A 25,842-nucleotide genomic window follows, 5' to 3' on the forward strand; every position below is an offset into this window, starting at 1 on the left:
TTCAATAATTAATCATTTTATTTTTGCTCCTTGCAACAACAAGCAAAATTTGCTGAATTTGAGAGTTATAAACCCAATCAGACTGAGATTTCGAAAACTACCGTCTGCAAAGACACTGACTGACCTTTATGAGTTTTGGCATCGTTTTGGCGCAGTGGTAGCACGGGGGCAAGCAGTCCTCGAGCCTGCGGGCGGTGAGAAAGGGCGCCTGGGTGGAGCTGGAAGGGTAGCACCGCCGCAGCAGGCTGGTTGTCTTCATTTGGCCCTGCAGCCGCAGGCTGGTCACCCCCTTCCGTTTGGACGAGTCCGAGGGCGCCGTCGAGTCTTGTTCGTTGTCGCTGCCCTCTGTCTCCTCCGTCAGGGGGCTGACGCACCGCGCCGTCCCAAAACTTGGCACGTGCAGCAACAGACTCTCCTGTAATTTTATGAAGGATATTTCATTAAATTTAATTTGAACTTTTTTATTTTTCAAATCCATTTAATATGTTTATTGCAGCCATATATATTGTTGTTTGGTAAATTGCTAATTTAATGTAGGCTCATAAAATCTAATACTTTTTTACGAACTAAACTTGACTTCAAATTTAGCTGAACAGATTTTCCTACTCTTGACGAGATATCGATTTCTACAGAGGCTTCAACAACGATAAAACCCACAATATAATTAAATTAAATTAAGGAATGAAAGTAAAATATCGATATATACGCGACAAGTAATGAGTAGCATAATATTTCGCAGTTTACAAGTTTGTATAGGTAAGTTTTTAAGTCAGCATTCAAGAAGAAGATAATATGTTTGTTATTTTTTTAATTTTAAAAATGGCCCTGCAGTAAATTTACACGTGGAAATATTTCTACCTTGTCCTCTGATATCGGCTTGAGGCTCGAAGACATTTCTTGTGGCGACGACGGTGGATGAGCGTGCGAGGAACCTTCGAAGTGTTTGCCCCATGACTCTTCCAAACGGAGCTGAATTCCCGCCAAGGCGGCCGCTTCTTCTTTGCTGCATGGCAAATCACCACTTACCACTTGTCGTCTTAACTGAAACATATTTAATCCAAAACTTATTAAAACACAGCTCTTTGAAATTTGAAAAAGTTTCAATATTTTGTGAGCACTCTTATAAAATAATATCCTAACCAACTTTTTATTGAGACGCTTTCGATTATTAATGATGCCTGCAGCTCTTGGTTTATTTTGATCCAACAACCGCTTGCTGCTCGTTATATAATCACACACTTTCCACTGCTGAACAGAAAAGAATTGCGAGATTAAGTATCTTCGATACAAACAATTAAATCAGGAGAGTGAAGTCACTGGCGAGCGGCAAAAAATCGCGAAGGTCCCAAACGCCAATGCCACAATGATTACTATCATAACAATTGGCAATTTTTGGCAGTGTGGGAAAGCGAGTCAAGTGGAGTAAAAGTCGCCCCGAATTGCCTTTTGATTGCACGCTTTTCGCAGCGAAAAAAAAAACCGAAGCGGCTCGCGATCCGCGTGTATGTGTAACGAATCTGACGCGATTGCTGACCTTGTGCAAAAATTGTCAAATCGGCGGAGATCTTGCTGTTACGGCGGCAGTGATATTAGCATTTTCAGCAGCACGCCGCGAGAATGAAAATCTGTATCTGTGTGTGTGTGCGCGCGAGCGAGAATATATATGTCACCTAACCTATTTCCTAAGGCTGTGCAGGGAATCATAAAACTTTCTATGCTAGTTGGCAAACTCGCGCCCGCTTTGTTGCTTTGCCACTTGCGTGTACCTACTTGCACGCTGCTTTTATGGAAGTTTACACGAAATTGGATAAAATTCATCTCTGACCGAAATCGTGGTGACTCATTTGGGCATCGCACGTGTCCATTTTCGACTTTTCGCTTCAACGCTCAGCTCGAGTTTAAGTGCTGATTGCGAAAGAGAAGACGCCTCCGTTTTTGGTTGATGCAGGTCAAGTTGGCGATCTCCTTTATCGCGTTCGATCGAAAGTCCAGAAGTAAACAACTTAACTGCTCACAAATTCAACAGTTAAAAGTATCAGGAAATGCATTTAAATGTTTGAAAAATATTTAATATTCTAAAGCAAAATATGGATTTGGATTTTATTTGACGAAATATGATTTTTGAAGCGCTCTAACCAGGGCACGATTGCAAAAATTAAATAATTATAGTTTTCAGTTCATTTCCGTACATGCTACGAATGTTCTTTTTTAAAATAATGCTTTACTATTGGAATGCACAATCATTGGAAGATAAATAAATTGCGGTTAAAATAATGTTAGTGAGTGACGGTTTTCTAAATTGTCTCAGTTTTTCCTTTCTATCTTTAATAATTACACACGCTATACTACTTTCAATTAGAAGCAATTTTAATTTTAGTAATCTCTGATCACAAACTAGTTCACAATTTTTCCTCAGCCCTAAAAGTGCTCCACGTAGCATGTTATTAGCATACGGGACGTACTAGTTAACGTGCCACGAAAATTTACGACACTAATTACAAACACTCAGTGAACACTAAAAGTCAAAGTTTCCTCTAACCAGAGCGTATGTTGCCAACAGAGAGGAAAAGTGTGAAAACGAGAAAAAAATCTCGGTGTTGTACCCTTGAAGGCAGAGCAAACAATATTTCATCACCTGCGTCCGGCGGTCGGCGACTCAATAAAATCGCACACGCAGCACACCATGATGCGGATTTCTGCGAAGAGTAATTAAAACCAACGCGCGCGTTCTTCGCTCGCGGCCGTTCAATAAAAAATCACGAAAAAAGGGAGAAATTTGCACAACAACGCACGAATTGTCCCCAGAATTAAAAGCTGCAATTTGTTTGTTTACTTTTCTCAGAGGACGTTGTGGAAAAACGTTATGTTAGAGGCCATAACAAATTCAATCAAACCAAAACTTTGGGTTACCATTTTTTGCAATATTTAAATAAGGCGTACGGAAAATTAATATTCTTCTCTTTTTCTATTCTTTCCGTAATTTTGTATTATTCGCCATGAGACTGTTTATTTGTTTAAGTTCTTCTTCAAGTAAATTTTTGTAATTATGAATAATGTATTTTTTTAAAATAAATTAAAATTACCAGTTACAAGAGTCACAAATATCAATTTTAAATACGAAAAGAACCAAAACCGATGTTTACACTAAAATAAACAAACGTGGGAAGATAAATATTATGAAAGGTATATCTAATGATCTTGCTTTCGAAATCGATTAAATAAATCCAAACAATTTTGACATTGAAAGAGTGTTTGAGCACTTTTTAGTTTCCTGGGCGTAGAGTTTTTTTTAAATATTTGAAACAATGCCAACTTAATTTTCTGTTAGGCAGGGGGAAAATCGTGCACCGCTTGATCTGCAGTACAAGCCGACTTGTCTGCCTTCATTGCGTATACAGTGCGCAATTCAAGTGACCATATGGACACGCATGTGTGACATAATTATACACGCGGAAGGAAGAAGCCGTTTCCATTTCAGCTAAAGTCGCTCCTTTTCGAGCCGACTTCTGGCACTCGAAGTGCTACTCTTGGTAATTAACAGACGTCAAATACAAAACTGGCCATTATGCTATTTTGAGAGATCCGAACTTTTGACGCGCGGGACAGCGAACAAGCGGACGAGTGTGTCCGTTCGCTTCTCGCCGCGCGTCTCTTACTCTTCGACGCATCGTCTGAGAATCGATTTTCTATGAATTAAGCCGAACTCATGAATGAACGCGAGAAAGCTACAACTTCTTCTTGCCTAAAGAGCCGGTCTTTTCGAGCACCGAAAGATCGTTCAAGCGTCTGAGAATAAATTCACACACAGCAGCGGTCGGAGAGCGAGATTAAATAACAGGAAAGCTCTTTTTCTTGGCTCCGTTTCAACATCCCCGCGCTGGAGCCGTACTCTATGTGCCGCGTACTCCGCTGACTAACCAAAGCGACTATTTGAAAATACACGCGAGCACAGTACAAGCGGCCTGTTGGTCGGCCGACTGACGGACTGCGAGCGAGAGCACGACGACCGATCAGTCAGTGCTGTGTACGTACTGTCAAGACCACCTCTGATTGACGGGCCGTGACACTAGGCGCAAATTTACATCTGCACACTTGCATAGGCCTTGGGTGCAACGCGAACATGAAATTGTTTCCATATTGAAAGCCACCACGATCAATTAACAAAGCACAGAAGCCGAGCTGTGTCACTTGCTGAGAGTTCAGGAATAAGTACTGAGGGATACACGACGGCAGTCAATGAACAAATTTATGAGAGAAATGTTATGATAAACGAACATACTTGACTGTGATAGAGAACAATCAAACTCTATCTAAAGCTGTGAAGTGAACGTTGATCTCCATATTTCACGTTGAATATTGTGTAAAATAAAATATTCATGATATTTTAAATTGATTTTAGTTAGTTGAGTTGGTTAACTGTTATGCAACTGAACCGGAGCCTTATTTCCACTTTTTTGAAAGGCATAGTTTTATGGCTCATAATTCAATATGTTTGAAGCCATCCGCTTGCGTTTTTGTATGGAAAACGTGAGAAGGGATCAAGGTTAAAATATGAATATCATGAAATAGAGATGACCTAGAATATGAAAAGAGCATCGGTTTTCAACAAAAATGTGTCTTATTATTCAACTTAACACAGCTTAAATTAAGCGGAGTAAAACGAGAGAGTTTAAAAAGGGAAGTATCGCATTGAATGACACCCAAAAATTTGTCTGGCCCACCGGGTAGACGGTCCTAGCAGCACACTGTACTTTATTTCATGTGTTAGCTGTAACTCTGTGTGCACTGAATTTGTGCTGCGATTCATGGTCACTCGTAATAATTTATGTAGTCCAAGAGTGTATGTGTGTATGCCCCATAAGCGCTATTACACGCGGTGCGAGAGGAGCGTTGCTGCAACACAGCTCGAAATTATTTATCTAAACGCAGGTCTCCGTTGCCCTCGCGCTGCACGCCGCCTAATTACGCACGCGCGATTGATTTATTTGCGTTTGCGCGAAAAGTCCCGAGTTACGAGGAAAGTGCAATTTGTAGAACACGATGACATTGCAGAAAGGTTTGCACAATAAAAACCGTGCGCGCCAGCAGATCCGGCTGATTAACGGAACGGTTCTCTCTCTCCCCCGAATGTTTTCTTTCTTTTTATTTTCTTTTTCGGCGTGTACTTGGCGCTGGAGAGGTGCATGTTTCGCTATCGTTTCGAAAAGGAGTGAATCAGTGCGGCTAATTTAAATGTGGCGCCGCGCGTTTAGCTGTCACCCGGTCGCTTTCCGTGTTTACCTTCTTAAAATTCCGCGAAAGATCGCCGCGCGCTCTCAGTCACCACTTGAGATTCCGCGAAAGAATCGCGTATTTTGGCTGTCAGCGCTCCGTACGCGGACGCGAGCAATGTTGCGATTCGAGTGGGAAATTCGGCTAACGGTGAGCCACTCGAGACGAAAATATGTGTATGGTTTACGTACGCCTGTTCGCGTGGTAATTGAACAGTTTATCTGATGCAGGTGGACGAGAGAGATTGATGGCTCTCCCGGCAACAATGCTGGCCCTTTGGCTGGAAAGGCCTTTTATTGTTTAATGAGAATTGGATTGAATCACGTGCGTTCAGTACGCTGGACTACTTATTAAAAGAGCAGGAAATGCATCACGTTGACGCAATTTCAAAGTCCATCACTTGGGTTTAACGTCAAAGGTCGGAAAAAGGCAGCCGAGAAAAACAAACGAACTAATTTGAAATGAAGAGGGACGTGCGGCTTTCTTTCTGCCGGTGCAATCGAATTTTCAACAGCAGCGGAATGCGTTCACCAGACTATTAAAAGCATGCTATTGATCTCGACTGGCCAGTTTGCGAATATTTATTTCTTTTGGCATGCGTCCCTAACTCCAATTAACTCTTCTACGCTGTGCAATTGTAAACAAATAACACACACGCGTTTTCAACATAGAATCTAAACGTGAAGTACATATTCAGTAACGCATAAAAAAGTTTTTAATCGATTAATTTTTATTTTTGTTTAACCTTGAATTGAGAGTTAGGTCTAATTTTACATGCAAAATTTTAGTAGAGTTCTCAACAAGGGTTCTAAGAAAGATGATTTTGTTCAAACTTTTAAGTAATTTGAAGATAAGTTTATTAGCATTTAAAACGTATCGTTGAGCTTTAAAATGGAGTGTCTTAAAATATATGAATAAAAAGGACAATTTAAAAGGATTGAATCATGCCCCCATTTTATTACCGCTTATTATCTGATTCATAAGGTTAAAAACTAGTTTTTTTTTATTTCAAACCCAGCTTCCAAGACTGTTGGCATGCGAGAATCATTTAAGACCAAACATTGTTACGCTCGGCTGATCGGATGAATGAAATGAATGGTTTTGCCTTACAGAATTAAATAGCAATTGCGGTGACTTGACGGTATGTAACTCGAGCATACTCAATTCCAGTAGTTTGTTTTCACGAATTTCCTCATTCTACAGGTATATGCCGTATTTTGATTCGCGAACACCGCTCTTTTGTTCGAAAACTGGTTTCCCACGCACACTCACACACACCAAACACGGGGGACGAGAGCGAGAGAGTTTTGACCGCAGAAAATCTTTCGCCAGAAGAGAGCCGTTTGCTTTTATCGGTGCTCAATCGAAAGACAGCATGCGAAATAGAGAAAAAAACTCACGCCGGTGTCGCACACTTGGTCGACGATGTGCGCGAAACTCTTAAGCCGCGTCTTCTGGCAGAGAAGGATGCGCGGCGCCGGCGCCGAGTAGCGCTTGTTGGGCGCTGCAGCAGCGGCAACGGCGACCGCCTCCGTCTTCGGGGGCGGCGTCCAGCTGAGCCGGTTGACCCCGGCTGGCTTGACCTCGACCTCATCCTCCTCGTTGATGAGCCGGAGCGGCTCCTGCACGCTCCTCCTGCTCCTGCGGCACGGGCGCAGCAGCTTGGAGGGCGGCAGCTTCGGGGGCGGCGGGGGCGGCGACGGCGTGCGGTAGAGGATGTGCAGGGCGCACTTGGTCACCTCGTTGACGCAGGCCGTGATGCTCTTGGCGGGCGACGGCGGCACGGCCGGCGACGGCGGCCGCAGAAGGTTCTCCACCGACCAGAAGGTGAGCGCATTCTTGATCAGTCTGTTGGTGGTGGCGCCGAGGGCGGCGCTGTTGGCCCGCTGCTTCTTGCGCTGGCACTTGAGCTCGTACACCGAGCCCAGCGTGGCGAACTTGTCCTTAACGGGCCACGCTTTGTCCATCTCGCCGACGATCATCGCACCTGCTCATGATCTTCCACACTGCTGAATCGCACACACGCACAGTGTGACTGCTGCGTTCGCCAGGCCGCACGCCCGCCCGCCCGCCCGACCAACCGACCGACCGACCGACCGCCCGGCAGACTTGCTTTCCTTGAGTCCGTCCCCGCCACCGCCTCCTCGCTCTCGCGCCTCCTCCTCGGCCCAGCGCCTTAACCCGCTCGCCGGCCGCCGCCGCCGCACTCGCGGGCGCCCTCTTTCTTTCTTTCCTCGCGAAAGCCGCCGGCTTCGCGAGCGGGCTAATTAAGAAAGCTCTCTCTCGCTGCTGATGACTACACGCTTACGCAGGCGAAAATCGCGTGATCGTCCCAACTTTATTATTCCCTAGGCTAGGTGTAATTCACCTTGCAACCAGCAGCCGCAATTTATATTCATGGATTGGCTAAAAAGTTCCAGGTGGTTCCAATGCAACCAGAATTACAGTATTACATAAGCAAGTTCTGTATGCCCCATGTTGATAAACATTTTCTATTAAATAATCTGCTATTTATTGTATCGATATCTCGTCAACAATAGCAAGATTAGATTAGTATAATAATAATACTAGGTGTACCGCAACTAGGGCTTTACGTGCTTAGTTTGTTCACCTATATTTCTGGGAAGTGCTACAAAGCAATGGAGATATGAACTCAAATAACTGAATTTAAAATAATTAAGCTGATGCCAAAATCAACCATTTTGCTCGAAACTAATTATTCTGAAAGAAATCAACTATTTTTTGCCTAGATCAATTCTGCCTAAATATGATATTCTAATTGTTTAGATTTGTGGCAAAATCTCTTGAAATTTTAAATTATTTTGAATTTAAATATAGTTTTGAATAGAGTAAAACTGTCAACATACACATTGAAACTAGAATATTTAACGAGAGAGCAATTTTTCACCAAAAAAATTTGCTTCTTATCTCCTCTAAGACATTTCAAGTTGATAAAATCGTTATTATTTTAGTATTGAACAGAAGTATTTTTTTCACAACCAAAAAATCATTAGATTTGGAGTTAAGTTATTTTCATGTGTTTCAACAAAATACCGACCAAGACATACAATTTTATAAAAAAAAAATAATAACGTAATACTTGACACGATTATGTTTGTGCCTATTTACCAATATTTCAAATAAACATTTCACTATCACAATTTGTAGAGCTCGCGAGCTCAATAACTGTAAATGTGCAATTTCTTCTTTAATTGAACTTTCTAAATACAGCAATACTATAAAATTAAAAAAAACAGTCATATGTAACTAAACCCAACTAAAACCAAGAGGCAAAAAAATAAAATAGATTACTATTTAGAGCCACAAAGTAAAGTGAAACGCACGGCCCTATCCATCACCTATAAATCGACCAGAATGCTGAATGACGAGTCCATTTGGATTTGGGATGAGCTTTCCGACTCGTTACTTGCTAGTTTGTACCTTTCCAGCATTGATTTCAAGGGGCGAATGTCTAGAGTTTAAATTAAAGACCCCGATGCGGGGGCAGTAGCACGATCGAACTGGTCCTTTTCTGGACTGGGCTTCCTCCAATGAGGCCCATGTTATTCGTTAGTGATGTTATTGGGACGCGGAGTTAACGCCGCTATAAGGGGATCGCCAATCTCAATAAAGGTCAACCGATGCAAAATATGTCTTTGTAAGGATACGGGCTCATCGTACTTTTGTTTAGTATATCACAAGCCTTAATTGTTTTTTCCATGAATGCTTCTATCCTATCACGTAGTAAAAGTAAAACTATTATTTAATCATTTTAATGAGACGAATTGAATGGTGTTGAAACATCTTGAGACAAATCAATTTAGGAAATTAAAATCGGAAGTAATTTAATCGCTCAAAAGCTCTGCTGACGCATAGGTGCAAGGATGTTAAAATCAAACACGAGTTTCATTGCTAAAGACCAAATCAGACCTACGCGTTGTCGCTGGGCAAACAACTCTCAATGCCCACAACTCTCGACACCTTGCATATCAAACCCACTGAACAAAGGTTGCTAACCTTCCGAGTCATCGGAAGAGACAAAATCACCTTTGCTACCATCGCGCCTACGCGCATTTTTCACGCGTGAGATGCGGACTTTAAGCGGCAAGCGCTGAAATTTTTGTGGTACAATTACTATTGATTTTTATGTTGCGCAAAGCCACGTGTATTTACTCCGACTGCACTCTCCTGAAATGTGTTTTTTCGCCCGCAGTGTGGTTGCGCCGTTTGTGTGCAAATTTTCTGCTAATGAGAACGGGGCGCACTTCCAACAATGTGTCTCGTATGAAATTTGTGCGATTTGAATAGCGCAAAAGTGGAAAGTTAAAAATGGAAAATAATGCCCTCGTTTTTCTCTGTCGGATTATTTTTTGGCTGACGCTATTTTGCATTTTTCTGTGTGTTGCGGCCGTCAGCGAGTTCGGTCATTGAGGTACTGCGTCTTTTGTGTACACTGCTCTCCCAAAAACACTGCTCTTGCAGCTCTAAAAATTGGTCGTTGACGCTATACGAACATTTTATAAGATGGTACTCAAGACCGTTCTCTCGGATTTCATCTTTTGTAATCCGAACATATATGCGGAATAAAAAGCTGCGAGCGCGCGCTATTTATGAAAATTCTTCCGAGCGAGAGACTGGCGCGTGCTTTAAAAGTCGCATGCCCAAATGACATTCCGCATTTAATTATAACCACGCTGTCAACAGAGGCTTGCAGTGTTCGCCAACTTGCGTTGGTGCAAAAAGCTCCTCTTTCGGACCACAAGAGGACGCTTGTGACGTTGGCATTTAATTACTCATTCAGCAACACGCATTAACATCGCGCAATACACTCCGAATTTCGCCGTCGAGAGCGAGAATCAAGAACAATTATTTATTTGCTAAAGCGCAGAAAGAAACACGCGTGTGTCACTACTCACAGCAATGTACTCAGAGTCAGTCTCCTCTTGGTCATCCTTCGCCTCTTGGTCTGGATCTCGCATCTGCAGAGGCAAAAAATGGCACAAACGATGATGAGCCGTTTGCGTGATTTATTTCAAACTCCATTACCAGAGAGGGGAATTCTTGGCGCAGTTCGCAGCTCCACTGCTGGTAGGGAACTCCGCAGGCTGACACTTTGACCAGAAAATCTCTGAGCTCTTTGCACAGCGGCGGGTGGCACGACAATTCAACGCGAGAAACACGCAGCCATTCCTAGTGATTGACAGAAAGAAATGGAGAAAAGTATTATATTCATGACTTTCGCAGAGCTGAGAATGCGGTGTATTGTGTGTTGCATGTGGCAAACTTGATAGCGTCTAAATGGGGAAATACGATTTCGCGGTGCTACTTTACGATTCTCGGTAGTATGCAAAAGAGGGCAATACCAGATTCCCAGCAACGACCAAGTTCCCAAAACGTTAGACGTGTTTTGAAAATGAATATGGAATTTTAAAATGGCCACCAGTTGCAGCGTGTTTCCTGTCGGTACCCCCAACTGCTATACAGGAAAAAATATATTATTGTGTAATATTGAAACTTGAGCCCAATGAAAACTTCAAGCTTATATATTTGGCTTTCATGTTTAGAGGACTATGAAATCAGCTTTCGCCATGAATTTAAGATCAATTTTCAAATTTCCCTGTGATGACAGAATACTAGTTATAATTTAAAAGTGTTTAATAGAGTTGAAGAAAGACTTAGGATATTAATCCGCGCTAAATTGTACGGAGAATCAATAAGATTGACAGGTGAATTGTTAGCGCCATCAGGTGACGAGCACTACAGAGTAATTTCATTTTATTAATGATTTCATTCATCCTAACTTTGTTAACTATGAAGTAACGTATATTTAATTTGACTTCCACGTCATGGATTATGACACACATATAGTCAAAGGTAAACAACTAACATCAACAAAAATCGCAACAGCTATGCCAGATTTGATGTCCATTAAAGAAGGGAAGAATTCAAGAGTTAGCTTATTTCTTGGGCAGAAATTAATTTAAAAGGGAAAGTTAATCATTATGAATGACTTTATCATATCCAAGTATTTTAGAGTAAAAGTTTTTATTTCTGGACTCCTTTAAGTGGGCGATAAAAAAAAGGAAAAAAATCAAGTTTACCTATAAAAAATTAAACAGTCAAGAACAATTTTAGAGATTTAACTAACTAAAATTTCAAGCATTTTCCTAGTAACCTTAGTATATGAGTTAAAACTTATAAGGCTATTTAATCTACCAGAGCCTAACACAATAAGCTGTTTTTCCTTTTTGCTTTGATGAAATTTGTAAAGTTTGTTGAAAATTGAATAAAAATGAGAGTAGAAGTAAAGAAAAGATAATTTACCTCAATAAAACTGAGTATGGCCTTGTGCCATGGCGGCACCTCAAGCAGCATGCATGCGGGGCTGTCCCTGCGGCGCCCACCCGATCTGTCCGATGGCGTCAAACTGCTCTTCCTGCTGGCCGTGCCCATAGGCGGCTGCGACCCCGCCCTCTCCTCCACGGGCGTCGTGGCTGGACTGGGTGTCCTGTCCAGTCCGAGGGCCCCAGCAGAACGGCCCCGCGGAAGTCGCAACGAGCCCCCGGTGTGCGTGATTCCGCCTCCGCAGCCCCACGGCATCTCGGGTAGGGTGAGAAATCTCGCTCCTTCCGGGGTGACGCGGGGCACGGAACGAGACCTAGGCCGTAAAAAAGGACGCGCTGCCCAACCACCTGGGGAAACAAAATAAATTAGCTGTTTTTATTGACATAACAAGATTTTTTTGGGTGGTTATTTCTATTTTATTTTTTTCCTCCTGAAGAATTTGGTACAAAAATTAATTTAGCTAACTTGTTTTCGATTCTTTTAAATAAAAATGTGATCAACTCCCTTTTAATGAATTTTCACTGAGAGTTTGGAAGGCCTTGATTGAGCTATTCAGTCGGAAAAATTGTAAAAACAGAGAAACAAGTTTATCTCCCGGCTCCAGCCACTCTCTAACTCTCCCCCTGACAGAAGCTATTGTGAGATTTAAACCGAAAGTCAATGTTAGCAGGCAGCACATCAAAGCCGCCCCTGCGAGGAGTTCAATATAGTATTCAATGGAGGCCGGTCATCCTTTTGTAGTGTCGACAGCGAAAGCTTTAATTTCTGCCATCACCTGAGGCTAAAATATCAGCTAAATCGTGTGGTCCCGGGTGCTCAGGCGAATCAAAGTCGGGCAGATTTTGCAACTGTCTTTGAAATGCTAAAATCTCCTGCTCGGGGTTCTCGCAGCGCTGTTTGCTCTCCTTTGAGCGCTCCCTGCTCTGTTGCTGCTGCAGCAGCAGCTTGGCTGGTGGCGGCGCGATGTTTGCGTGCGATTTGGAACGCCGCTTTTTCATAGATGAGAAGCGAAAAGAGCGCTTTACGCCACCAGGGGCCAGCGTCGGTGAGCCGTTTGGCGTGTTCGACTTGCTGCTTGACGCGCTGGCCGCCGCGATGGCCGTCACAGTGGCCGCCGCAGCCGCCGCCACGGCGCTGCCGAAATCTGTCAGGCTCTCCCGTGAAGCCGCTGACTGTGGGAAAGGAAATACGAGTTTTATAATCGATAAATCTGGAAGGTCTATTTTTTGTTGGTTCAGACTTCAGTTTTAGAGACTAATTATAGAATTATTTAGTTAATAATTTCCACAACCGTGCATCAAAGGGAGCTAAAATCTTTCCTTCTTTATAGACAGTCAAAAATTGAAATCATTCAACAACAAGATTGAAATATTTTATGTAACATCACAATCAAAAGAATTTAAAATTCTATAATTTATATACATGACGATCTAATTGAATTTTGAAATTCCTATTTTTATAATCGAGTGTATTATTTGCATTAATTTTACAGTGATTTTTTAAAAATTAGTTTCCAATGTGTGACATCTTCTAAATCGAGTTGTAATATGTCCGCAGTGCAGCAAAATGTACCTGGAAGACGTGCGAGAATGCGAACAGAGTGGTGCTGGCAATAGCAGGTTCAAGTGCGGTGGCGCTGCCGAAACTGTCCCTGGGCACCAGGGCCTTTTCCTGCCGCGGCAAGGGCCGTTTCGTAACGTGCAAGGACGACGAACAGGCCGCCTGCTCCTCGTCCCCATCCCCACTCACAATGCAGTCAAGGGTCAAGTTGACCTACACGTTTAGAGAACACACAACAGAAAATGGAAAAGACGAACACGCAAAACTCGTGAAAAGGGCAAAAATGCAAGTTTTTTTGTCCAAAATTACAAAACACTGTTTAATATGTAAATTGTGACGATAATTTTCCCTGATGAGATGTAGGAAATAAAAGTGAAAAACACGCGTGTGTGTCGAGAGTCGAACCGCGTTCACGTACCTTTCTCCTTTTCCTGAGGGTGCTCGGCTCCGTGTCGGTGGAAGAGGCTCTGCTTCTCGGACTCTTCGGTGGATCCGGTGCTGAAGCGAAGCTTGACCTGGATGCACAGCTCTTCCACCTCTGCAGGTGGGTGGCCGTGGTGAGGAGTCGGTGCAGCAGCAGCCGCACCAGTACCAGTGGGTTCATCACGCAGGAAAAACACGAGAGAAACGTCTGCACAAACTCGGTCGAGCTGGGGTCACAAATCTTGGGACGGTTCAAGACTACTGCGAACGTGAATTTAAATTTCTCGATTATTTAAGTGACATACATGATTAAATCTTTTGGTAGGTTGGCAATGGCTAACAATAAAAAGCATTAATTTTTTGATCTGAATTTCTTATCATAAACATGCTTGTCTCAATACAAACTTCTTGAGCCCTAGAAAGAGCAAACAACTTTAAAAGGTGAAGAGATACTTAAATTTATCAGAGTCAAAAATTTTGTAAGAGAGAACAAATATAATGCTTAGGAAAAATACATGTCCTTTTTTCGCGTTTTTTCGAATACTCGTGGTGATATAGCTGCTTCTTGGTATAAAACAGTTGGTATAAATCGGCTTGTAGGTTTACCAGTTTTAAAATCAGAATTGCATGATTCAATTAAGATTTTTTGTCAGTTTTCATCTACAGACCTTAAAATAATTTCTTCAAAACCCTAAAAGAACAAAATATACTATCGATTAATTCGTGCTTCTCTTGTTCAGCATTGTTAAACATCGAATCGTCCAGAAACGAATTACAAATATTAATTCAAGCAGGGAAAACTACTTTATTTGTCTTTCTGATGACTGTCCTTGACTGTTAGCCTCTAGATGAAGGGATGCGTACGGGTAGCTTACTTAGTTGCCTTGATGAACTGAATTACTAAGCTCATTAATGAGCCTATAATCATATTATGGAATGGGAGAAGCCATGAAAGGGAAAGCTAGTTTGGCTTAAGTACTCACATGGTCTGTTGATTCCGTTGGATTCATAGGAACTTCCACTCAAAACCCACTCCAAAGTTGCTAACTCGGCAGATACTGATCCCTAAAATGGAAGGAAATTGCGAAGAGTGAGTGGACTTATGAGCTGGATCTATATTTATTTAACAGTTAATATTGGCAAAACTAATTTGGAGCTAAAATGATTGCATCGATTGGCGTTTGAAAAAGGAGATAAGAAATTTATTTATAAGAAATTTCTATTCATTTCCCAAATCAGCCATAGTCAGAGATTTGTAATATTCCTTTGCTGCTCTTTACAGGTTCCATATAGAACTAAGAAAATTTTAAAAACTTTTTTATTTCGCTGGTGGTGTATTTTTTATTTTATTTATTGCCTAGATTACAATACACCTCACATAGATTCTTGAGTATTCTTTTGCCTCCCCAATTTAAATAAATCAAAGCATGTCGTTAATACCAATAAAGATGAGTTCCGCGAAAAAAGTGAAGTTGGGAGCTTTGAGTTCAGAGGGAAGAGAGGTGACGAGCGTGCCGGACAAGGGCGTTTTCCGAGCACACACTCCATTTGACAATGAACGTACAAACGAGAGCGATCGGACGTTCATCGACGCGTGTTTATTTAGCCGAAATTTCCATGACAAAACGCCGCGCGCGTGAGTATATATCGCCCCGGCTGTACATACGACGGGCAAAGCAGCCCCTAAGCAAGCGAGTGGGAAGCGGCAGCTCCTTTCGTGTTTGTTGTGGCTTTGTATTTTGCGATGTAAATTTAGAAGCGAACTGCAATTTTCCCTGCGAGTTCAAACGATGTTTCCAACCATTGGAGTGCCTTTTTCCACCGGATTAAACTCTGATCGCGCGCGCGGGCCCGAAAAGGTAAACCATTAATAGAACAACTTTCGTGCGCGCGCGGGTTGCATAAAAAGCGGCAGCATAGCAAACTCTTGTGCCAAGCCGTAAGTTGTTGTTGTTGTTGTTGTTCGACTCCCAAGTTTTAATTGTTCGACTCGTTATTACGAAAGATAAAAGTTGCGTCCGCCTACCTCTAAGGCCCTTAGGACGTACATCACAGCTCCCTCCACTGATAAGCCGAGAACGGCTCCTGTCTCAGCGCAGGTCACCAGCGAGGGGGAAGACGAGGTTTGCGCGATGTAGTTGTCCTCGACGCTCTCCAGCAGCGGCGTCGGTGGAGGAGCCTCTTCTGCGAACAATTTCAACTCGCTTAAATGAGACAGAACGGAGCAAGGAGTTTTGGCCCGGTGCTGTTCGGATTTCTAGCCTCTCTGCTAGCAGAGCAGCAGCCGTGGCTTGACTATTCTAAATTCTACCACCTTGATGGAAATTACAGATCAGAATGCTTGTCTTTGAAATTAAATTTGAACGGTGCTAATAATGGAAGCTTTCCTGCCTCCTAAGTTTTGCATTTAAATTAAGTATTTTTAAAATATCTTTAGTTCCTAATACGTCTCTTTTTCAATTAGAACTTTGTGAATTTAATTTAGACGCGAACTCTCTAGATCAAATTTTATTTGGTAGCAATTTTTCAAATTAAAAGCATGTCAAAAAGGGTGACAACTTGACCAAGGCCCAAACCAAGCAATTAACTTTTTTGTAATGATTTTTATAAATAAAAAACATGTCTCCAGGTGGTTTTAAAAAGTGGAAAGTCAATCAATGTGCGAGTCAATCAAGTGAATTCGTGTTGAATGTTAGTTTATACCAGATTACTTGATTCCAGAGCGAAATTCCGCGGTATATGAAAAAGCTTAGTTAATTGATCGTTTTTATTTTCAGTTTTGTCCATTTCTCTATAGAAAACATATAATTTAAGTCAAGTTTGATCAGCAAATTATGCTCTGTAAATATGATTACTGGGACATTTTTTTATCATTTTTTCGATCCTAATTTTACTTCTAAAGAGCTTGGGAAAGGTAAAGGACCAAAATAAAATATATTTTCTTTGAATTTAATTTAAATCTGCCAGTTTAAACTATCAAACTCTGACCTAGAGTAACAGCTCCTTTTAGTTGAAAAATCGTAAGAAAGAGTTCCACTCCGCTGAGGATTTGAAAGCAAATCGACATGTTAAATGGGTAAAATGCTTCCAAAGCCGTCTATAAAAAATAAAGTTTACCAAACATATGTGTAATATTTCCAATCTTAGTCATTAAGTTAGTTCTTTTCGAACTAATCTAAAGTTATGCAACCTGCGCAACATACTTGCTCATAATGTTGCAGAAGAATGAAACATTTAGTTATTGATCCCAAACTCATTCTGTACATCTAGCATTAAAACGTGACAGCTGAAACCTACGAATAAATACTCTCCATAACAGTTGCAGTATATATATCAAGTTACTTTCAAAATGAGCTGATTAATGATTCAATCGAGCTAAGTTTCTAGAAAACATGGGTATCGAGAGCATCACAAGTTCATTAAAGAGCAGTGAAATGCGAGTGCAGAGAAAAACAAACTTTGTTATCAATTGGCTTAGCGTCAGAAAATTAGCAATAGCCCCACGGAGGAAAGGAAACAGAGCCAAACGAGGGCAATTTGCAGAGTGTGAGTGCGAATATAAATACGCCATTCGCATTAAAACGGCCAACTTTAATTGGCTCTCCCGGCTCGATTACGGCGATAATAATCGCGAGGCTGCAAAACTCATCTCGGCTGATGGACGAGAGCTGGGAGAGTCGCTCGTTGGTCAGACTAAGTAAAAACATCTTTTTCAAAAACAAACACAAACACACACACCGAGGCACTAATGCCACATAATAAAGGGTCAGGACACACATTCACGTGGGTGCAAATATACGTAGTTTAAAGATATTAAGCTATTTCAGCGGGGACCTAGAGGGCGAGAACGCGCGCTGGAGCAAAAACCCCATCTGCGAAATATGCGCCTCGCTAACAACCCAAATGGCAGCTCATTTGCGAACGCAAACAAACCCGCTCTCTCCCACACACGCACGCACAATAAACACACACCCATGCAAACCCACTGTGTGTACGTACGAACGCGAATATATGTATACGAGCAGACAAGCATGATGAATGTGTGCCAATAGCTGAATATATAGCGCGCACAAAGGCGAACCCACCTTGCAAAATGTCGTAGACGCTGATGCGCAAATTGACTCGGTGCTGCAGGCCCAGGTAGACGAGCGTCCGGGCCGCGTGGTGTTTGACGTAGCGAGCGTACTTGGTGCTGTGGTTCGTGTAGTACCACTCGTCCGAAGGCAGCAGGAGCTGGCTCAGCGCGTCCGGCAGGCCCATCTCGCACAGCGGCTTGTGGTTTTTCGGCTCGAGCGCCAGGATGGCCACGATTTGTAGCACCAGCACCAACAGTTGCTGAAAACGATCGTTTTGTGGCGCTCGTTAATCACCCTTCAGCTCTTGGCATTTGCGATTAGCACTGGATTTTTGTGTGTACAAACAAATGAGTTTTTGATCACAAACCGATGTTTGCTCAGCGGAACTACAGCAAGCTGATGATTATTTTAAATTGCCTGCTAAACAGCAGCTAACTAGCCGGTCTGCGGGTTAGCTATTTGGATTTCGAAATGTTGTTTTTAAAAAGTACTGCGTATTTCATATCAAGGGAAGTATAGAGAACATAAACATTGATTTTATCTAGCGCACTGTAAAGTAAATTATAGAGTGCTCAGTTTTTTATCCATTAGTCGTTGCATTCCCATGAATTTTACGCTCAAATGCTTCTCTTTGGCTAAACCTGCTTAACCCAGAAATACGTATAATATAAAAGTCCAGGCCCATGATTCGTTAAATTTTTGTGTTTTAGTGATGATACGACATTCAGGAAAATTAATCTGTCAATTTTCAAAGAGAATTTAAAATTAAATTGATTTAAAAATGAAATGTTCCTGGAATTAACGATTATGCTAGTTAAAAAAATGTGAAAAGCATTTAAGTTGTGAGATTTTTAAAATATAAAATATCTACATAACAAAAAGCCTCTTGTAAATTCATTTTGAAATTGAGAGAAACTGCTTGCTATAAATAAATCCACTATCAGACGTGATTGCGAAATTTGTCTGTTTTATAATTACAGGGTCATGTGTGGAGTCCAGAGCCGCAATCAAAATTCTCAGCTGCGGATCTTGAACAAGTTGGTCTTGCACTGAGGAACTTTTGCTCATGAACAGCAACGCCCTTGCCGCGAGTAGCTGCAGACAGTGGTAACTGCAATGCCTCCACCTAGGAAGAAAAGCCAAAACATTATCTTGAATTCACCCTTAATTTTCCAAATATTAACCAAAGCATGGAAGCTACAAAATGCTACAAAATAGTTGTGTATTGATGCATTAAAAGGTGCGTGTCTTCGAGAATATAAAATGTGCAGAGTGGTCGGTTCTCAGAGTTTTTGTGTGCATGTGCGCGTCCTCTAGTGTGCCCAGCCCTGGGAGTGAAACATCTCACCTGCTCACCTCTGGCTAGGTGTGCATTGCTGCTTGCTGCCGACGACTCTCTTGTATAACGTCAGCGCGTTGTGAAGAATGTTGAGAACGGACAGCGCGTGAACACTTGACAACACATCTGCGGAGGGAAAACGGAAATTAATTAATTATGTGTTGAGCAACAAGTTCATGAGTTGGGCCGCGCAATCTGAATTTCGCACGCGCAATTAACAAGCTTTCTGGCCAGCAGCCACGGTTTTTTAATATTCAGGAAGAAGAGGGGCTCGTTAATCAGCAAATGTCTTTTTTGAAACCGATTAAGCAGAAAAGAGCTCTGCCAAGAACAGTAATAAAAATGCCATCCCAAGGTTTGCAAACGGCCAATTAGTGGAGGCTAAGAAATTTTTATTTCATTGCATCTTTAACGTCAGCAGAGTGACAAAGTGACGACTTTACGGTCGATGAAAAAGCAATTAGGTTGCGGAAAGGTTTTATTACGAAAATTGAAATATGAAAAAAATTAACGGCAAATTGAATAAAATATTATTGATATTCCTTGAATGCAACGGGAAATTTTGGTGACTGCTGTTTCCACACAAGGGAATAAGCCTCGTTAAATTGCAATTGTACAATTGCGCAGAGGAGGTGCAAAGTTCTGATGCAAGCCGCAGGACACATCTGTGCTCGGCTTGCACAAAGCGCCACAAATCATGCGGCGCAAGGTGACGCCGGGAGAGTGGATGGTTGGCGCCCCGTTCAACTTTGGCACACCTCCTCAAACCGCAATTTATTGCGCGTGCAATTAACAACCATTTCGGGTGGGAACGGCCACATTGTCCGTTACTGCGAATAAAATTAGCATTTTAAGTGTGAGAGAGCTCACCTAACACACTTTCTTCTTTGGCTAACTCTTCTGGTTTGCGAGCAGCGTCAGGCACTTCAGTGGTCGTTTGTCGCCAAACCGAACCCAGTCGTTTCGCGGGCGGAGGACGATTTTCCGAGCGCTGCTTCCCGCGCGGAAGACCTTCGTTTTCTTGTTGGTCGCTGTTGCAAATGAGGAGATATGTGATGAGAGAGGCGAGCGATAAAGATCATGCGTTCCGGGCGGGCCACGCCAAGCACCAGTGAACTCAATTTGTTTAACTCGTCTGCCTCACAGGAACGGTGAGCGTGTGATAAAAATTGCCGCTTTAAACCCACGGCTATAGCCTTAAAAGTGAGGAGCGAGCCCGTAAAATATTGTTAAAGAGATTTTCAGGACTCTTGAAAGAGAAAAGGGTGTTTAAAGTTCATTAATAAAATGTGAATAATGAACGAGATTTTGCTTCTTTGTACATGTAAATCATTCTATCTGCAATACCAATCAAAAAAGGCTGGAAACCAATTACACTTATTGATGTTTGTTGTTTATTTGTTTTGGTAGTTAAATTGGAAAAGCAAACCAATATCAATCAATCATGCAATTAATTACTTTTCAGCAGTTTTCAAAATATAACTGCTGTACAATACAGTAGGTTCAATTTTTCAAGTAACCATCGCACTAGGTACGTTAAGAACAACGCAATCCAGCCAACCTATTTTTTTAATACTACTGAAGGTGTTTTTTATGAAAACTAATAAATTGAGGAATGGCTACTATTCTCTGCACAAATTTCATCAAGAATGGGGGTGGGGTGATATTAGTAATTTTTTATTAGAAAAAAACGTCGGTTGTGAGTTTTACGATTCGAGCTTTTGAGATGACATTAAGAAAACGAATTTACCAGTAGCTGCACGGATGCCTGAGTGCTTGCGATGTTTGCACCTTGACGTCGGCCAGTCTGTGAATGACACACGCGTCGATGACCTTGTTGATGGTGACCATGGCCGTGTACTGCAGATCGTGCACCCCGTGGATGAGGCTGAGGCATACCCGCAGCACGAGACACAGACAGCCGCTGAGCTCGCGGCGTGCGGCAGCATCGCTGTTTGACGCTTTGATGCCGTAGGTCTCAACCGCCGTCTGCAAAGCAAAGCACTCGCTCAGAAACAGCCGCTCTCGCGAAAAACCGAAACTCTAACCTTGAGGACATTGTGCAAAAGGGCAGAAGTGGCTCGGTGTAGCGCAGTGTCGCTGACACCCTGCAGCAGGCGAAGCAAATGGGGGATGTGAGCAAGAAGCCCTCGTAACACATATCCAAGGCACTCGGGATTGCCTGCCATGCGTAGCAGTACTTGGAAGCTGCGCTCAGCCTCAAGTGCAGTATGCCGCTCTATAAAAGTCATTACAGTCGATTCAGTCGCTTGTTTATAATTCGCTTCGTCGCATGATCGCAGGCTGCGAGGGCTGCTCTAGCTAATTGCGGATTTTTGTGTGCGAATAATGATTATGGGAATGTGTGCCGCCGTCCTAGTTAGGCTTCATTTTTTGTCTCTTCTGTCTGCGTGTCGCTCATTCCAAGGCCTTATAATTACCGCACGTTAATCCAGCAATAACGAGATTATGAATACAGGCGTTAATGACAATTTGCACGGCGTGTGTACTGTGTGTGGGCGGAAAGCTAGGCGAAAATAATAATTCGACGCGCCGCACGCTATGATTATTTTTATTACCTCCTTGCGAATTCTGGTCATGCTTCTCTTTCATAGCTTTTCGTCGCGCTATCTTCCTGGAATCTTGCTTGCTGATACCGTCGTGATTATCCTGCGAGCACACAGAGCAGAGAAATTTTATTTTTAACAACACGTCGCAAGAAGGCACGCGCGTAAAGTTTCATGTGCAGCACAGCGAGTGGATATGATTCGCGTATCCGCCGCCATTGAAAGCCAAGGGCCGGCTGGAGTGTGCGAGGGCTGCTGCCACGATCAAAATAATAATAATAATACGGAGATCGCTTTGTCAATATTAACGAGCGAATAAATTGAATGCGCGAGCAGCATGCCAATTAATGTCTATTACGAGAGTTTCTACATTTGCATTTTACAGACCTATTTTGACTGATTGGTTTAATGTCAACGGCATCTTTAATGCTCTTATCCTAATTGTCTGAAGTTTCATCCTCTTAGCCGAGCTGCTACACTCATGATGAAACTGAACTCGTGTTTAATTTAACGACACATGAGTAAGGCTCTCAGCCCGCATGACTTACGTGATCAGCGGGTTGCATAATCTGAGCCGTACAATGTCACGTTTCGTTTATCTTTCTTGCATCTCATACGATTTTTTAGCTACATAATAATTTTAGTTTATACAGGAAAAAACTAAATTTAAAAAATAAATAAAAGAAACATTGAAACACACTTGATTTCGTATTACAATTAAAAAAAAATTATTGTCAGTGAAGCGTAGTAACACAACATTTTCTCTGTACTTTCGAATGAAAAATCAATTTATTAAAATTAAAAAAATATATATTTTTAAAAGATTTGCTTGTCATGGCTATCACTATATTTTCTGTAGTAATACATCGTTTCATTATGAACCTAATTACGATTGTAGATGTAATTTCTTAGGCGAGACTTTTGGAAAATATATTCAAAAGTGTACAGCAAGAAAACTGACTTTGAGAGATTCAATCGATTCAATGAATTCTAAGTCTTATTCAACTATGCGTGTTGGAGGAGCAGAAAAAACTCTAATTATTTTCTAATTTCTCATTTGAATGTGAAAATTATTATTATTATTAATTATTCCACTAGTTTTGGCGTAGATTTGCCTTGCGGTTCAAGAGGAAACTTGCTACACTTAATAAATTAAATTTTAATGTAAGGAAATATTTAAACGGTAAACACACCTTTGAAATTGAAATCTCTGGGTTGCTGCCTTTGCTCTTGACCGATCCAGCGGTGGAAATGCCGGGCAGCACCTCTGCAGATGCGGAGCTGACCTCCTCAGAGTCGGTCCTGGCCTTGAGACCTTCGTGGATGCGCCGCAAGATGCCCTGCGGCTTGGAGACGGTCGTCTGCGCAGGCGCACTCGTTTGACTGGCGCTGGCCTGCGCAGTCGCCTGCAGCGGAGAGCTGTCCGTCTGCGTCTGCGCCTGCGTGTCGGCCGGCAGCACCGTCGGCGCCGGCGCACTGGTGATGCGGAACGCGGACCAGCAGTCCAACAGCATCTGGTGCTGCAGCTTGGCGAGGCTGCTCGGCGCCAGGTCGTACGGCGTCAGGCCAGATCGGTTGTAGATTGATATTTGCGCGCCGTGCTCCAGCAGGTCGAGCACGCACTCCCAGGGGATGTTGGCCTGGAGGAGGCAGTACGCTTGATTAAAATTTCATGCGCCACTCGGCACGTATTGCTCTCCCATGGAGTGCCTTTAATAAAACCGAACATATCTCAACTGGCTTGAGAAATAACTCTACATTTTTTGCTCTAAAACTTTATTATTACTAAAACTAAAAAAGGCGTTGTCACTTTACATATATTCATTTACACAATCTTGCGCTGCAGGCATGAAAGAATGAATGACTTAAAAGTAAACATGCAGCGCGAGAGTAAATGAAAGAAATGCCTTGAAGCTATTTAGACAATGATTTCTTTCTCTTAGAGAACTTTATCAAAGGACAGTAATGACACTTATGCGGTGGTGTAATTTCGAGCCATAATCATTTTACTTTTGAAAGCAAGAGAATATATTTATATTTTCATCTGCAAAAACCTCTTCATGGCTTATGTACAACAAAAGAGGCCCTAGACGTTTTTGGAACCTTTTCTGTTAATTCAGGACACCATCATCTTAATTAGTTTTTTTCTGCATTGTTAATGAAAAAAAAACAGAAATTTTGAAGTAATGTGTGACGCTAGGGAGATAATAAATATTGTTTCCCTTTCCTTTATGCTAGTAGCTGCCAGTCTTGTTAATTTTCCTTCGATGTTTTGCTACTGCTTTTAAAATCAACGTTTTTCTCTTTAGCATGTAGACATTTAATTAAAGGCATCTTCCTTGTGTATTCTGAGTAATAATTTGTAAATTATTTGTTGGTTTCAGTAAAAACTCCGTAAAAATATTTGTTCGAAAAAATTCTACAATGATCGACAGTCAAACAAGGAACAATCTAAACAAATAATTTGATTTAGCCAATTTTTTACAAAATTTAGACATTTTTAATAAGTTTTCATGGCAGGTCTGGATTTATTTAATCGTTAAAACATCCTTAATAATTCCTCGTTACGAAAGAGACAAATTATTTTAAGTAGGGAGACACTTCAGATATTATTCTCAAAAGTTTTCAGTGCCACCTAATTAAATTTTTAATTTTAAATTTAATTCGCTTTTCAAAGATAAGTTTATATAATCTAAAAGGATTTTTCGGTGTTAAATCTTAGCAGCCATTATTTTTTACATAAGGAATTTATTTAAACCGTGCTTAGTATTTTTTTAACTCTGATTTAAATTCTTTTAGTTTAAAGCAAGGTTGTTTTAGGTAAAAATTTCGGAAATGTCGCATTAAAAACTCACCTGGCAGAGGCAGATGTGGAGCGGCGTGTTGCCGTAGCCATCCTGCGTGTTGGCGTTGGCACCATACTTGAGCAGCAGCGAGACGAGACTGGCGTGGCCCTTGACGCACGCGAGGAACAAAGTCGGCAGCGAGAACAGGTAGTGCTTGGTGTAAACGTGCGCGTGCAGACACTCGGTCTTGTCGTTGGTGAGCAGAGGGTTGAGCCGCAGCAGACTCGCGTGCTCGTCGGACGACGAGATGTCGACGTGCAGGTTGGTCACGCCGCCGTTAAGGTCGTCCGTGTCCGACGAGCAGACGGAAGACTCGGACGTGTAGCTGGCGTCGGCGGCGTGCGGCCCGCCGTGGTGCACGTGGTTGCGCTGGTGGCCACCGGTGGCGTCGTGCTGGTAGGCGGCCAGCCGACGCTGCTCGTGTGCGGCCAGCAGGCCGGCCAGGTCCACGGCGATGCTGCTCTCCACCGGTGAGGCTGACCCCTTGCTCGAACCTGTTCATCAAGGAAATGTGTTCGAATGTGCTAACGTCGACTTCAATGGTGAAAAAAGAGCCGGCGAAAGGCGATGCGCAAATTGGGACCGCCGCTCGCGGTGGGACCATTAAATAAATGATCAATTACCGGAATGACTTTGAGTAGCACTAAGCTAAAGGGGAAAAACGAAACGAGCGCCACGGAAAAAGAAACCGGAGAGGAAATTAAGCTTATTTACCGAGGAGCAATTAGCTAAACGTGAACTGAATAGGAATTTCATTTGTTCTTTATTTCCAGAGGTTTTTCGCCGATAACTGATAGCAAATTTTCACAATTGATCTAGTGCTTCTTTGAGAAACAATAGAAGTAAATTGAAATTTTAGTCAAATCCCAATTATTCAACCAAGCTGGCTGAAGAAACGGATCATTTACTCCAAGGGACGGATTACGGCGACGCAACCATTTTGAAAGAAAATGGCAACGCTGGGCATAAGGATAGCATTGTAAAGTGTTTCAAGGTCAAGCTAAAACATTGCCGTAATCCGCCCCTAATTGTGGATATTTTGTAACTTATTATTTATTTTTGCAACTTTTTAATACTTATTACTGTACCGTGAGAGGATGTTCGATACTATTATTTTGAAACGCAACGTCCATTTATCTAATTAGATGTGATTCTATGGAGTGTTTGAGTTTAAATCTGTGATTACCACAGTCCAGAAAATTAGCAGCTAATTTTTTAATAAAAAAGGACACTGTATTTTGTGCCCGATAGAATCAAATTTAGTGAATGTATCATAAAAAACTTTTTTGAGGGCTCGGGGGAGTTTTCCCACGCAAACATACAATGTGATTATGTTGACGTAATTTGAATTAATGATCAGACAGTAACTAATTGGTTTTAGAGTAATCCAACTAGATCAACGGAGTTTGCTTTCT

General features: G+C 42.1%; 1 protein-coding gene across 7 annotated transcripts in view; it reads right to left on the reverse strand.

Annotated features, from left to right (window-relative positions):
- Nucleotides 1–25,842, reverse strand: part of LOC135939859 (uncharacterized) — a 93,392-nt gene that overhangs the window by 21,139 nt on the left and 46,411 nt on the right. For 6 of the 7 annotated variants that reach the window (XM_065484450.1, XM_065484454.1, XM_065484453.1 and 3 more), the window contains exons 9-27: nucleotides 24,437–24,921; nucleotides 22,775–23,221; nucleotides 21,594–21,684; nucleotides 21,063–21,253; nucleotides 20,765–21,003; nucleotides 19,885–20,045; nucleotides 19,032–19,140; nucleotides 18,654–18,801; nucleotides 17,685–17,934; nucleotides 15,626–15,783; nucleotides 14,583–14,664; nucleotides 13,595–13,860; nucleotides 13,189–13,389; nucleotides 12,392–12,788; nucleotides 11,596–11,963; nucleotides 10,318–10,461; nucleotides 10,188–10,250; nucleotides 859–1,041; nucleotides 125–415 (exon numbers count right to left, since the gene is read on the reverse strand). In XM_065484450.1, coding sequence (XP_065340522.1) covers nucleotides 125–415; nucleotides 859–1,041; nucleotides 10,188–10,250; nucleotides 10,318–10,461; nucleotides 11,596–11,963; nucleotides 12,392–12,788; nucleotides 13,189–13,389; nucleotides 13,595–13,860; nucleotides 14,583–14,664; nucleotides 15,626–15,783; nucleotides 17,685–17,934; nucleotides 18,654–18,801; nucleotides 19,032–19,140; nucleotides 19,885–20,045; nucleotides 20,765–21,003; nucleotides 21,063–21,253; nucleotides 21,594–21,684; nucleotides 22,775–23,221; nucleotides 24,437–24,921 — 4,274 coding nt within the window. The remainder of the gene's footprint in view (nucleotides 1–124; nucleotides 416–858; nucleotides 1,042–10,187; nucleotides 10,251–10,317; nucleotides 10,462–11,595; nucleotides 11,964–12,391; nucleotides 12,789–13,188; nucleotides 13,390–13,594; nucleotides 13,861–14,582; nucleotides 14,665–15,625; nucleotides 15,784–17,684; nucleotides 17,935–18,653; nucleotides 18,802–19,031; nucleotides 19,141–19,884; nucleotides 20,046–20,764; nucleotides 21,004–21,062; nucleotides 21,254–21,593; nucleotides 21,685–22,774; nucleotides 23,222–24,436; nucleotides 24,922–25,842) is intronic. The other variant, XM_065484456.1, reaches the window with a different exon arrangement.

Source organism: Cloeon dipterum, chromosome 3 (assembly GCF_949628265.1).
Source record: "Cloeon dipterum chromosome 3, ieCloDipt1.1, whole genome shotgun sequence".
In the NCBI taxonomy this organism is placed as follows: domain Eukaryota; kingdom Metazoa; phylum Arthropoda; class Insecta; order Ephemeroptera; family Baetidae; genus Cloeon; species Cloeon dipterum.